The sequence below is a fragment of the Tinamus guttatus genome, unplaced genomic scaffold, assembly GCF_059628265.1.
Source record: "Tinamus guttatus ecotype Peru unplaced genomic scaffold, ASM5962826v1 Tinamus_guttatus_pri_ptg000364l, whole genome shotgun sequence".
Lineage (NCBI taxonomy): Eukaryota > Metazoa > Chordata > Aves > Tinamiformes > Tinamidae > Tinamus > Tinamus guttatus.
Genome location: NW_028288898.1, coordinates 906,008 through 921,197, shown reverse-complemented (window position 1 = coordinate 921,197; position 15,190 = coordinate 906,008). Strand labels below are relative to the sequence as shown.

The 15,190-nt window shown below is 39.1% G+C and overlaps 1 protein-coding gene across 1 annotated transcript in view; it reads left to right on the top strand.

Annotated features, from left to right (window-relative positions):
- CLSTN2 (calsyntenin 2) overlaps nucleotides 1-15,190 on the top strand; it is a 274,479-nt gene that overhangs the window by 103,753 nt on the left and 155,536 nt on the right. Inside the window, exon 2 of the mRNA XM_088530160.1 lies at nucleotides 1,590-1,712. Coding sequence (XP_088386286.1) covers nucleotides 1,590-1,712 — 123 coding nt within the window. The remainder of the gene's footprint in view (nucleotides 1-1,589; nucleotides 1,713-15,190) is intronic.

The following is a 15,190-nucleotide window of genomic DNA, read 5'->3' as shown; positions in this document are numbered from 1 at the left end:
ACACTATGGAAATGCAGTGTAAATGGTGCATACAGAGTTTAATGAATTGACCTCTAACTGTAATTATGAAAAAAGATTAATTGTCTTATCCTCGCTGCTACAAATTATTTACATTATAGTTTTATATGGATGGCTAGTAAAGTATAGAAAGGGAAGGAAGAAAAAGCAAAGCATAGGTATTCTTCTTCTGTACTCTTTAACTGAACACAGGTTTGAATTTATCAAATCCTAGTATGGGTTTCCCTTCTACCCAGGCAGACCTTTAGGGAAATTCAAGCATGAAACTTTTATATGCAAACAAGCATACACGCTTCTTCTGTCATCTTTAGCAAATGCAAATCCAAAAATGCTTTTTCTGTCACTTTCTTTTATAAAATGCATTCTTATCTTTGAACAGTAAAGAGAAATATTGAAATATTTGTTTTTAGCATATGCCTTTCCCCTTTTGAAGATTAATATACTAAAATCCCACACTTAAAAAGAATTTATAGAAGAAATATTGATGCTAATCTCTAAGAGGCTGTAATTAACATCTCAAACAAAATCTTCTTATGTTATTCCTAAAGGAAATTCTATGAATTTCTTTTTTTTTCTACTTAAACACTTTAACATAGCTTAACATAGTGTTAAGCAGATAGCATTATATGCTTTTCTGTTTTGTTTTTAAATAAATGCGATGTAGCACCATAAATAATGTGTTTAGAAACTTGATCTGAAGTTTTAACATAGCTAAGAAAGAATGCCGCTTTCTCATAGTTTCCAGGACATTTTAAAATAAAAATGGATCAAAACGAGAAGCATAAGTGTATATGCTTCACATTTTAAAGCAGAAATATGTAAAACTGTGTAAAAGGAAAAAAAATTGACAGAATAATTGAAACTTATGGATCTTCTGATGCAGATTGTTTTGCCTTTCTATAGTTAGAGTTTAAATTTTCCTTTCTTTTCAAAGTTTCCAAGCCACAGGCTAGGGGAAGCTTGTGTGGTAATTACTGTTGCTTTGAAGCTGCACATCACCAGTGTCTGCAAATAATATCTAGCGTTTTTGGATTTTGGAACCCTTTAACTAAAGCTAGGTGAAGGGAAAAGTAGTGGCTTCTTTTGATCTAAGTGCTTAAAATCAGATTTATTGTTGTTCAAAAAGAAGGGCTGAGAACAAAGGTGACTCGGTATTTCTCCCAAGGAGAAAAACATGTCCCTCACGTGCCCTCCTGCTTGCCACTGAGATTTTCATGGATGTCCTTTCCCTTAGATCAGACTTTTACCACAGTCTTGAGGAAGAAATCTAATGCTAATTATGCCTGACAGTTGGGAGTATGTTGAAATTATTTTGAAAATTGCCTTTTTATTTTGGTGTCTTAATCAGAGGGATGTCTGTTAGTTTATTTTTCTTGGCAGTGAGTTATGGTGCACTATACGTATCACTTGGAATAAATTTTTGCATGTTTATAAACTACTTGGAGATTTTTATAAATGGCTTTTGAGTAATAACATTAATTTTGGCAATGTTATATACTTAATAAAGTGAGCTAATTGGGTGTAAAATATGAATCAAATCGATTAAATATAGTATTTATTTTCTTCTCTAGTGAATAAACACAAACCCTGGATTGAGACATCCTATCATGGGATCATAACGGAGAACACGGACACTGTGATTTTGGATCCTCCCCTCGTTGCTTTAGATAAAGATGCGCCTGTTCCCTTTGCAGGTAGGAAAATACCATTAATAGCAGCGTTCATGGCCTGCGTTATATAGTTATCCATGTTTGTGAGGAATTTATTGTTGATTTATTTGCTATTTATAATCATCAGTTTTATTTATTATTGTGTGAATGAAGGGGCCTGTTTAGATGTTATCAGAGTTCTGTGGGCTTGACCATTGGCCCTAGGATCTCTAAATGAGATGTTTTGTATGGTCAATCTGTTGACTTGTTTTGAAGTGATTTTAAACAGCATCCTGCAACAAGCTTATGCTATCAATGTATTTTTTAATAAAAACAGGGGAGTTATGTAATGGGCTTTAAATTCACTTCAATGGAAAATGAACATTACAACTGCCTGATGTGGTAATACAGCTAATTTTATTTAGTAATAACAGCCTCTGTTTCCTCTCTTCCTGCTCTGTCCCTGACTGAGACCTGACTATGGCAAATTAGGTGTCGAATATTTAAACTTCCTCCAATCGTCTAATACTGTGCTAGTACTTCAAAACTGGCAGGGCTTGGACAGAAAATTTAATGGAGCTTTTGACGATTTCTACTAAAATTTCTGTCTGATAGATGTATGCTGTATAGAAGATTTACCTGTATTAGGTCTATTTCTCCTGGCAGTTTTTCTGTCATGCTATGAGCTGCTTGAGCAGAAAATAGCGTTTTTACACTCCAAGCAGGCTTTCTGTGTAATGCCTTGTTTCATTAAAAGTACATTTTTTTCAAAGAGAATAGAAAAGTAAGGCTTAAGGTACTGTCCTGAAGATCGAAAAAGATGCACTTAAGAACCTTTACATTATGCAAGAATGTGTGAATCTTGTGAAAGAAAAGGAGCCAGTGAAGACGTGTGCTCAGAATGCTCTTGTGGAGCACAGTCCTGTTCAATGAGCTGTAAGTCACAGTGCTTGGCCCAAAAAGCATTTTATTGCATCCATTAGGAATTGTTATTAGCCATTTTCTCCCAAAGTATATGCTGTTATTGACTTATTCTCCACCGAGCAGGACTTCGCAAATGTTTTAATATATTGCAAGTGTTTTAGTATCAGTAGTGTTTTGTGGGCCAGGTTTCTGCTGGTTCTTGGTTGTACAGAGATCTTTTCTTCCTCAGTTACGGGCATGGTGGGGATGTTTGGGAGAGGGGTCTAGACTAAGTCCAGTCAGAAATAAAAGGAAGATGCAGTGCGAGTAGAGCAACCTGAGCACCAAGCGCCTCCATCTGCCCATGTGTTCCTATGCTGCCAAGTTACTTGCTAATGGCGGTGTAATCAATGCCCATTCAGAAGTAAGTGGGCAACCTCTAACTGAGAGTTACTAATTATAATCAGAGCAGAAATACTTCAAACAAAGACGCTGAGGTTAACGTGTCTGTCTTATTCAGGTTCTGGAAAAACGTATTTTTTTCCCCCAGGAATTATCTTTTAATGCACTTGTCAACAGCAACTGTATGTTAAACAAAATCTGTGGAACCAGGCTTTGCAAGATAGTGTTACCTGTGGTTTATTAGGGTGAAAATTATTTTCTGTGCTGGTATCTTTCCCATGTTTATGCATTTCACTCCTCCGCACGTACATGAGAAACAGGAATGTAAACTTAGGTGAAATCCATGTTAAAATAAATTTGTCTGTGAAATCTCCTGGGATGTATATGTGGAAATGAAGAATGAATCGGAGCTCAAGGTGCCCACCATGCCCCTTTTAGTAAAGTTCTTTGTAGTATTTGCCTCTGGTACTTGCATTTCCCGGTAGCCCTGCAGGGCTGATAGTCATGTGTGCTGTTGCCCTTGATATGTTATCAAACTCTTTGGGAACTTGCCAGTTTTCTAGTTTTCACAACAGGACAATCAACAGGTAAGCGAGACTACTTGATGAAAAACAGTTCTTACAGAAGATAATTGGACATATTTAACTGAAATCCTTCTTGCACACACAGGCAGCCTTATTTGATAAAGTCGCTTTGGCAAGAGTTTTAAATTAGTTTATTCTTTTTTTTTATAATGATTTTAATTTGAGAAGCATTAGCATAGATGCAGTCTGGTAGGGGAACTACTTGACGTGTGTTCCCTGTTATTATTTTCTTCTATTTATCTCCTGCTCATGTTGTATATTCACCCTCACAATCTCCAACTGAGAGGTAGCTTTATAGCAGAGAGTGAACTCTTAGTTCTGTTGAGGGACCTGGACTCCCTAGGTGTTTTGAATAACCACTCTGTGTTGTTGTAGGTTTTCTTATTTATTTGCTTTTAAGCAAACAAACTTTCTTCTTTTCTTTAATTGTTGGAATAACCTTTCTTCCTACTGCTGTAGTAAATTTCTTCTTTAATATCATATAATTTTATTTGGCTACATAATATCTTAAATGTTATTGCAGGTCATTTTAGAAAGTTCAATTCGCATAACACGTAATGGAGGAAAACTGGAAATATGCACAGCTGTGGTATTAACAACATTTACTTGCTGTGCTTTTATTACTGTTGTAGTGCAGTTACCTAAGCCATTTTTTGCTTGGGCATGGATACCTTATTCTTTAATATGTTATAAAAGCCTTCAGTGATACCGGAGAATGAGAGCTCCTTTCGCATTTCCTGTTAATGTTACCAGGATTTTCTCCAATGATTGTAGCAAACCTTTTAGATTTATAGTCCCTTGAAAGATGTTTCCAAGGTAAAATTTGAACAAAATGGGCCTGGATTCAAGAATGTATCTAGACCAAATTTCTGACCAGGGCTTACATATGTCCTGCTTATTATCTCATTTAGGGAAATCCATTGGAAGAGTCTTTCTTTGAAAAGAAAAATATATCCTTCCGAGAAGGAATGCAACTTGAATTAGACTTAATCTGCCGGGTCTGCCGGAGACCCCTCAGGTGTCACACAGCCCTTGGAAGGGGATCAAGTCAAATCAAGGATTTGATTTCTGTGCTGAATCATGATTTGGCTGGAAGGTGAGATCAGCTGAATCAACTTGACACTGGTCTGTTTCTGTGACAGCCAGAAGTCTTTACCAAACGCTGCAGTATTTTGTAAGGCTGCATGTGTTTTAATGCAGCATCTGCCTTTTCTCAGTCACGGATCTGAGAAGGACTTCAGGAGGTCAGCGGTCGGTCCTCCTGCCCAAGGCAGCACCTGTCATACCCGTGTCAGTCCTGATGGAGAGTTTTGTGTCCCACAGTTGTAACGATCTGTAGTGACAGACGCAGCAGCAGCCTGGAGCAGCAGCTTCACCTGCTGGGTCTGTTGTGTGGAGCTTGAGCCTCCTGTGCTGCAGCCGCAGCCTCCAGGGGTGTGCGGAGCAAAGGATCCCCCTTGTTGCTCTTTGAAGCAGCAGTCTTTCATGTTGCTGCCTGAGAGAGCGTGCTCAACAGAGTGAGGGCTTCAGCTTCCCCCCATGTTACTGGCATGGGACTGAAACGGCGAAGTGGAGGCAGCTTGCAGAGCAGCAAGATGATGAGCAGCCTTTCACCTTGGAAGTGAGGAACCAGGTTCTCTGCTGTGCTGCCATCACTAGCGAGAGGCAGTTGTCTAAGGTCAGTGTGCCACACCAAGGCAAGCTAGGCAATTTTACCATGTTTAGTTGGGCCTGTTAAGTCTTAAGTCAAATTCTCCATGGATTTGCAGCCAACTTTTCTGCAGAGGTCAGCTGAGGCTCTGCCTGCCTCGCTATGCACAGGAGCTCCATGCGCATCACCCTTCCTTTGCACGTGCACTCACAGGCTCTTACTGTCATTTTGGCAGTACTAAAACCAATGTTAAGGGTAAGAGAACAAGAAAAAGAGCATAGAAAGATGCTTGAATATTCACTAAACTACAGAGTGCATCCACAAGCTCTCACATAGCATCCCTGATAGGTTAACATGCTCAGCTGTACCCCAGCAAATGCAGTAGCTGTCAGCTCACTTGTACCCAGGGACTGATCACAAAATCCCATTTCTCTGCTTCAAAAAGTGAAGCTGTCTCGCTTTCTTGTTTGTTTGCTTTTTATTGATAAGCAGTGGTATTAATAACAGAAAGAGTCCTTTTGGTGCAACAGTGAAAATATGGAAATTATTCTTTAAAGTGTGACTCTGAATACTGTCGTTTTTAACTTCCACTGTCAGCAAGGCATAAAACATGTTGTCAGTTTTATGGTGCCTGGATTTCACCAGTGTTAAATATTTTACTGTGATAATGATGCATGACCAAAAAAACTGAACCTTAAATTAAGCTGGGAGTATTGCTGCTGTTTGTAACAAATCACCTGCTGAATTTTAAAACTTCTCTTTTAAAAGGGTTTAATGTAGCTTAGTTAGCTAGGACTGTGGTCATGAAAGGCCAAAGAAAAGGATCTCTTGTTGCTGATGGTACAGCAGGGCAGGGTAAAGGATGGTCCCGAGAGATGCAGCAGCAGCAGGGAGAGTTTTGGGGTGCCGGCTGCAGGCAGCTGTGGAGTGCTGGTTGCCACCCCTGGACCTTTTTCTGAATGATGGATGCTCAGCCCTTGGGTTGAGAACACATCAAAAATATCATTCTTACAGTGACCTCTTTTGGTTAATTCCAGAAACTTAGAGGCACCAGAGGTTTTGTTAAGATATTTTTTTCCAATTATATTTGATTGCCTTTCTTAGTCATATGGACAATGGCTTAAAAAAAAAAAAGTCTCAACAGAGGTTTTCATGGTGCTAAAGTATTATGCTAAATAATCACTTGATTAAATAAGTACTTAACGAAAGCAGGTTATGCTGAAGTTTCCAGATAGGTAACATCTGCCATAAACCTTGGGGGCTATTGAGGACACAATAGATGGCCAAAATGGGAACTACTGGAATTGTCCAACCTGTAAGTGCCCAAGTCGGTAATTGCTGCCCTTGGTTATGGCTGAAGATCCTGTATCCTGCAGTTTCTGTGAAGCTAATGAAGCCTTGAGCCTGAAGGCCATTAGTCCTGATGAAAAAAATCCAAACTAATGAAGCCTTGCTATATGAGTGCTATTACATTTAATCAAAAATTCAGACTTTAAGAAGTGTCATGTTGTTGTCATCAGAACTAGTGATAACTAGGTAATTCAATAAAACAAAGCTTCCTTAAAAAAATAGAGAAAAAAAGCTGCTGAGGCTACTGTGTTAAATGATTTATTCTAAGCAGCATAGATTTTAGCCAAATGGAAAGGAATTATTAGCTATTTTCTTGCAGACCTGTTCTGCCAGGGGAAACTGAAAAAAAAATATTTCATCTGAGTTAAATCCAGAATTTTGATAGAAACTTTGGTCATTGTATACCAGCAAACACTGGTGGCAATAAAGCAAGCTGTATAACATATTGCTAATAAATAAATAAAAATTTAGTGACATTTCTAGCAAAAGTTAAATCTTGAATCAGTAGGGTTAACCTCATAATGTAACTTCGTTTCATGACATTCATCCATTTGCTTTTTGGAGGTTACTTTGCTATATATTTAAGCAGGTTTCTAACATTTCTGTAGTTTGCCAAAAGGAGAAGTGAAGTTTACTGCGGGGTCGATGTCAATGTGCCCAGAAGGACATTTCTGAGTTGGGACCCTGCATCTTGCTTTCTAGGATGTTCAGCAACTAGAAACTTTTCAAAATGGGACTTCTGTTGTCTAAGTATGTTCTCAAATTCATATAGCAGATTAGGTTAAAAATTTTTAAGAGTTTAGTTAAGAGTAGAATTACTATTTGGTATTACTGGCCTCATGTTGATTTAAAGCACTGTGTTCATGAAGATAAATGTTTGCCTCTGTAAATCCTCTGCATTGGGATAAAAAGGATGAGGAATAAATTTGTTGTTACAGATCGAGTGACACTGTGAAGGATGGATGTCTTGGGTTTAAATAGGCTTATACCTTCTTAGAATAAGTGCTTGTCATATATGTGTAAACACATGAAAGAATTATTTTTTTGTTAATTAACCCCCCCCCCCCCCCGATTGATCTCTTTGTCATTACGTTTACAGTGCATATCATACTGGCTTGATAAGTTCTGGCAATCTGGTGCAGATAAGTGTTTCTAATAATCTAGATGTCGTTGAACATTCATTGGTATAAACTGAATAATTTGAAAAACGTAATGGCAAGGGTAGTTCCAAGGCAAGAAGCTGGGATGTGAGGACAGGTTGAAGGTAACGAGCATGATGTCCCTGTACTGTAGCTGCTGGTTGAGAAGCAGTCAGACAGACCTGGCCACTCCAACTCTGTGGCATCTTCTTTTCCGGCAGAAAGGACTGGGGAGGGAGAGGGGAGCGAAGCCGGAGGAGGCTTCGGACCAGGCTCCACAGCCCTCCCCTCTAATAGGCACCTTTACCTTTTCATTCCATCCCTCCTCAGACCAATAATTCAGTTACCTCTCTGTTCTTCAGAACTTTTTGTCTCTGTTTTCTTGTTTTCCTGTTTTGTCATTCTCTTAGGTGGAAGATGATGAATTAAAAAATAATGGTGCAAAGTATTAGTTATGCAGGCTTGGAAAAAATAATTCATAATACCATGAAGCGTTTACAGCATAACAAGTGGATTTGGTATGTTTACCGTTTAGAGGTTTACTGTGACAAAATTGGCTCTGCAAGACTCAAGTTTGCTTTAAGAATAAAATCAATAAGCTAAAATTGGTGGAAAAAAATGTCATGTTGAAATCTATTCCCCCGAGTGGAAATACTTCAGTTAGTTCAGCAGAGATGCAAGTACTTTGTCCAAGATGGTTTCTAACTATTAAGAGTATTTTAAAACAAGACCTAAGTAGGTGATTATTTAATTGGTGATGTTAATTTTGTGTGTTGGTCACCAGTTATCTTTGGGAATTCTCAGCCATTCTTCTTATCTTTCCTTTACCCCTACTCTTCTCTTTCTCGCTCACAGCTCAAAAAATGTTACCCTCCTGCACTCGAACAAGGCCCCTTGAGAGCCAGTTAGTGCTGCTGCTCCCCGCGCTTGCCTGGGCAGCCTAAAAAATGCATGTGATGCTACTTGTGCGAAGCAAGAGGGGGAAGGAGACTATAAAGAATTCAGCTCTGGACAGGTAGTTTAGGGCATTGATTTTCTATTCAGTTCTCCAACTTCTGGCTGTGTGAAATGGATCAAGCCAATTTATTCTCTTGACCCAGAGTTTCCTCCACTTTCCTTTGTCCTCTGTGTTTAGACTGCAAAACACTGTGTTTAAGTGCTTGGGTCTCAGTGATGATGCAGCGCTGAGTGTAGTCACCTGCAACACTGAAGGATTTTCTGGCCTCAGCTGTGAATATTTTCACTTCCGAAATCTTTTATAAGATCTGTGTGTTGTGTGGGACTGTATGGGTGTTGATCCCGAACTAGCGAGCCCTGCTGAGATGTTTCTGAAGGTGTTCATGAAGCCCCTAGCTTTTCCTCCGGTTCCTGGGCTTAGGTTCTCCTGGGATTTGTCATAGTGAGCTTTAAGAGACTTAAACCAAAAACAAAATTGCTTAGATGTTCGGATGCTAATCCAGAAAGGTTGAATGGCTTTGATGAAACTGCAGCCTGTGGAAATGCCAGGCATGGTCAAGTACATGGACTATTTCAGAGACTTGTGAGCCCCAGCTGGGTTGTCAGGATCATTATTTCTGCTGTTGCAGGGTCACCTTTGCTCTGGGTGCGCTAGGCAGCGAGGAGGAGCCTGGTAGAGAGGAGCTGGAAGCTGCCCTTTCCTCCTGACCAGTTAGCCCCTATTATATGTTGTGCTATTGCACCTTACATTTATTGTCTGGATGAGAGATGCTTCAAGTGGGTGAAAAATACTCCTTGTCTCATTAGGTATTCTGCTGCACAAAATATATACTAGTTTCATGCAGGTAATTGGCCTTTGGAGGTGAAATGTGATAGATAACTAAGCTCTTGAGCTGAAATTCACTTTTCTGCTTTTGTTACTGTTTTCTTTCTTTGAGGCTCTGCTGCGTTCTTTACAGGCTCTTCTGTCTATTCTGTTCTGCTGAATGAAACTGCGCTGTGAAAATTTAGTACCAGGTGAAATGCAAGGAGCAGAAGCAAAATGGAAGCTAGCTCATGACCAGAATAAGTTCAGTTGGGCACTAAACTGGAAAACAGAACTTAAATATTAGTCTACAGAAACAAATGGGGTTGTGTTGCATAAAAGGTTGTGACAGTGATAGCAGTCAGGCTGGAGAGGATATTGTTCGTGTGCGTGGTGGAAGGAGAGGTGACGGATGTGATTTGTGGTGAAGCTCAAACGGTGCATAAGGCAGGACCTTTTTGCCATGAGCACAGTCGAGCAGTGGAGAAGCTGCTCAGAGGGGTTGTCTTTTCTCAGAGCTGACCCTGCTTTGGAGGTTGGACCCCCCTGAGGTCCCTTCCCGCCTGAATTGTTCCCTGATTCTGTGGTTCTTGGATCTTTGGCTGTTTCTTCCAGACATGGTGTTCCTGGAGCAAGGCTGTAGGAGGATGTGTGAGATGCCTTCATGCTTTATCAGAAAGATGTGGTAGTCACTCTGCGTAGGTTGGGAGAAGAGGATGTTGGTGTCAACAAGGACAAGGCTGCTGGACCAAGTTAGGGCAGCAGCGAATCTCCACCGTGTGACCTGGCTGGAGGCAGCTAGTAACGGTCTCTGATTCAAAGCTTTTGATTCTTACCTGGGTCTGAGGGGAAAACAACAGGCTATTGGAGTTGATACTTCCATTTCAGAATAATGACCCTTAAAAAGGAGCCTTAACTTTTTGTGTAAATGAATATTTTCAGTCTTTACTACAGCCATGTGGAATACACACAAAAATGGAAAGCTGCAAAATATTACTATAAATAATAATTTCTAAGGCTAACTATTTAACCTTTATATGACTGCTGAGACTTAAAAGCTCTTGAAATGTCTCATACTCATTTAAAATTGAAAAGGAAGTACATCTGAGACAGCTGAGAGCAAACTGGCACTTACGGTGCACTCTGAAGGCAAAACGTTTAGGTTGTATTGAGTGAACACCTTGGCAGTGGTTCATATTCACATTTTATTATCTTGTATAGCTGTTCTGTGTTGACTATAATCAGATAATGATATAAAAGGCCAGATGTCCCTTGTGAACCTTGACACTTGATATCAATTAAGTACTTATTTATTTGTCATTTTTGTTTTGTTCTTGAGAGGCAGTATTAAAACAACTTGATTTTAAAATCAGACCTCTTTCATGATTATTTTTAAAGTAGACAGCTTATGACATTCCCAGTTCATACTGTTAGACATGCTAAAATATTTTTAAAAGTAGTCTGTAAATAAATGAATACTGCTTTGAGAAGAAGCTGTGTTGCGTGCCTTTTCCTCTGAGATTTTTGTTTCTGTGTTTCCTAGTGAGACTTAATTCTCTGAACTGTTTTTGTGGACAAATTTTTGGATGAGAGGCTGAGGAAGAGATTGGTAGGAATTCAGACTTGTCATGCCATTGGACATCTGTTTCTTTTGCATTAATCATGATACATTCATTTAATTCTGAACATCTCCTTTAAGGAGTCAGGTTTTAGGTTGTATTACCAGCTATAATGGACTCTTCGGTGTGTATATACTGTCACTTTTTGTTATTTTATATTCGTTTGATCTTCAGAGAAGACTTAGTGACAGAAGAGCAGAAGTGATGTTTAAAAAAAAAAAAAAAAAAAAAAAAAAACACCTTGGCAATTTTGCTGCCAGGACTATGACTGCTGATTTGTTGCTCTTTTATCTTTCACAGATAAAAGCAGGAGGAAAGAGAAATTTTTCACTTCAATCATAAGATTCTAGTTCTGACAGTTGTTCAGATTAGCTTCATAGCTGTTCTTTTCTTTAAGGCATTGAATTTTCTATTTTCACTACTTGGGTTGAAGAAAACACTTATTTGACCTAATTGCATTTGCAGTTTTATGCTGAAATCCCTTTTTCCTCCTCAGTAATTCCTTCAGGATTCAGGTTTGTACACATGTATTAGAAATTCTTTTCTTTCATTTACTTTGATTTTAAACGTAAGCCTTTTCTAAAACTATTTACCGGATTTGAAGAAATGAAAGGTGTTGGCTAATCTAACATTACATTTTTACTGACTATTATATTTTGAAAATCTTTCACTGTTATACACATTTCACAAATATTCATGTCCACTGAGTAGATAAATCTCCTGAAAGCTTCCTGCCTTTCCTTTTGCCCTGCCTTCTTCATTATATGACCTGTAAGGGTTTATTGAAGTATTTATTTTATTGCTGTGTTTACACGTAAATGAATGTTCAGAAAACACACGGTATGAACACCTAAGTGGATTTTCTTGGCTCATCACAAATGATTTATTCACCAAGCTTTTACTATTACTCATTTTTATATTATCTTGGATTTGAAGAATTAGGGAGAAGGAAGAATGAACTTCAGTGATAGTGCTATTGGATTAGCTCAGACACAGAGAAGGAAATAACTCATTAACTACTACAGTACAATTATATAAAATACATGAAAATTAATGTTTAGATATTTATGCGTAATGGTGCACTGCTCAGTTTGAAGAAGGATGACATATTCCTTTTTTCTTGATAAAAATACGAACCTTTCTTTGGAAAAGAATGAGGCTTACATTGCAGCGATGCCCAAATGTCTTAATTGGATTAAGTGCCATTGGTTACTGATTAAGAATGCCTTCTAAAATTGTGCAGGTGAAATTACACCATAGTGAAGATATTTTCCTGAATGGTATCTATGTCAACATTTAAAAAAAAAAAAAATGCTCACATGGGCTGGAAATAGTAATTTATTAAAAAGAAATCTAATACATCCTTAATTGACCAAAAAAACCCAGAAATCCTTGAAAACAAATGAAGCTCCAAGGAAGGAGATTCTACAGCCTCTCTGGACAGCCAGGGCCAGTCACGTTCCCAGGGAAGGAGCGTTTTCCTGCGTTCAGAGAAGTGCTCTCTTGCATTCAGTGGATGCTCTGTGCTGTGGACGTGTTGGGAATTTGATTGGAAATGAACTGTTTTCACATACTGGCTACTGCTGACTAACTACCTGATGCTGGCAAGATGAGAACAGGACTAAAGATTATCTTGTTGTTGAAATAAAAATCGCATATATTTAGAATCCAGTTTCTTTCAGAAGATTTTAAGCTACATGAGTAAAACGTGTTCATTTTTCACAAATGACAGTGGTATGGGAAATCTCTTATAATCTATAGATTATTCCAGTGCTAATGAGTCATCAGATGTTTCTGAGGCCTTTCATGTCCCTTGCTTGGTGGTACTTTAGACACCTTCTGCAATAATGTCCCTACTTGCTCTTCTCCACAGTGCTTTCCCTGCTGAACGTAATCCTCAGCTTCTATGTGGTTTGTGGTTGACCTTTGAAGAAACTACACGAGCTTTTTTTCTTTACTGATTATTTCTGTGCCTGTAATGTGTAATATCCCTGCTTGACCTGTAGTGGACTAAAATGCAGAATAAAGCTCCCTAGTCAGGGAGCCTCCCGGGTGTTTGGCATCGCTGTTGCTGTTGAGAGCCAGGCGAGCGGGGCCAGGCTGCGGCCTTGGGAGGCAGCAGGATCCCAGCAAGCCGCTTCCTGCCTTGGGGAAGGCTTCTATCTGCCAGCCTCTCCTCGGCAATGGAACAGATTATTCTGAATAACAATACGTGGTCATTAAGCAGATCTTATATAGTTAATATGCATGGAACATTTAATTAGATTTTAATGAGAAGTTATAAGTCAAACAGGGTATTAGAAATGCCTTGGAAATGCTTTAATTAAGCAATGATAGACACAAATGTTAAACACAAACATATTTTTTTTTTCTTGTTTGGATTCAGCAGCTCTTCACACTAAAAATAATCATGTTGATTTACCTGGAAGGCTTTTCTGCAAGACAAGTAGAGACAAAATGTTCTGTGTGAACAGCGGGTAAGTTAGAAGGAAACATTCACGCAAGGCTTCCATGCGTCATTTTTCATATTACAAACTCAATTTATATTAAGACTGCAGGATAATTACTTTGCATGGATAAAACAAACATGATAACCTTTGTGTGAGTATCACAGGAGAAACATACCATGACCTAAGCGTTGGAAAAATGGAAAAAAATTATAAGAAAGTGGTGAAATAGGGAAGTAGGAGGCGACTGCAGGAAGGCCGAGAGGGCTTGTGTGGCGGCGCCCGGCTTGGCTCCAGGGGCCCAGGTTCAACTCTCCTCTGGCCCTTTTCTTCACATTGGCAGAGGCAGGTGGCATCTTGGTGGACTTCTCTGAGAAGCTGCAGACAGGGTTTGCGTTAGACCCTTGTGCCCATACGAGACACTATAATGCTCCATTTAGGAACTTATGTGTATAAGAAAATCGTTATGGCAAAATTAACCTCTCTGATTTGACTACACGCACCCAAGCACATGCATGGCACCATTTGGCTAATACGGTGACTCAGATCAGAGGTCAATGGCAACTCTGTCTTGTACGGTGCTCTTAGGAAGTAATGCCCAAGTTGAGGTGGCAATTAGTTCAGCGCTGCCGTTGGGTTTCAGTTATTTGGGTGTGACCTTGGTCATTTGGGTGGTGTGCAGGTAGCATGGCCATGAGTGCTGCTGGGGAGAACTGACCATTCAGTTTCTGATTTTAGCACCTTTTTTTAAAAAAAAAAAAAAAAAAAAAAAAAAAAAAAAAAAAAACAAGAAAAAGGCTACTGGATAAATGAATGAGAAGCATTACCAGCCTATCATATAAGTACATATCCATAAGAAAATTAAAATTTAATTAAAGCATAATGTATTGTTTTTGTCTTAATTAAATTTTAATTTGTTAAACTCATTGACTTAAATCTAATTCATTAAATTTATACTATGCATTTGAAGTTGTTAGCTTACTTGAGCCCCATGGTGCAGCCGCACTGCAGGAACCACCGCAGCTTGGGTCCAGGAGGTCCCTTCTCAACCAGTGGCTCCCCAGAAGGTGCCCAGAGGGCCTGGGAGGGGCTTGGTGATTTGTCGGGGTGCGTGAGAGCGTCAAGACCTTGGCCTCTTCCTGCTGCTCGGCCGGGTTGTCAACTGCTTGGTGGAAGGTGAATTTCAGTGCTGCAAACAAAAATACAGGAGAAAAAGAAAATTCACCCTTCTTCTAGAGCCTTTGTTTATTTGCTGTGGTAAAATACAGGTAAAATTTTTCCTAGCAAGGACATTTCTTGCCTATGGCTATGACTGTGTTGACCCTAACTAGATATTCACATCAACTCTCTCCAACTGCTGTGTTTCCAAAGTCTGTGTTTCAGTACTGAGCATCTCTGGATTAAGCTGCTGGGGATGACCCTGGCCGTGCTGATGTGACGATGTCCTCATGGACAGTGTGGCTGCAGGTGCCACAATTGTGTCCAAGTTTTCTAGGAAGTGTAAAACAACAAAAAACTATTTAATTCCTTCAACAAGGAGGAGGATTTTTAGAGTGAGAAAACTAAGCAAAAGTTCTGAAAATGCATGAAAAAGCTGGAAGACACTCTAATGACCTCTACGGTATCTTAAAAGATGATGGTGCATTAATTTTTTTAAAATCCTTTT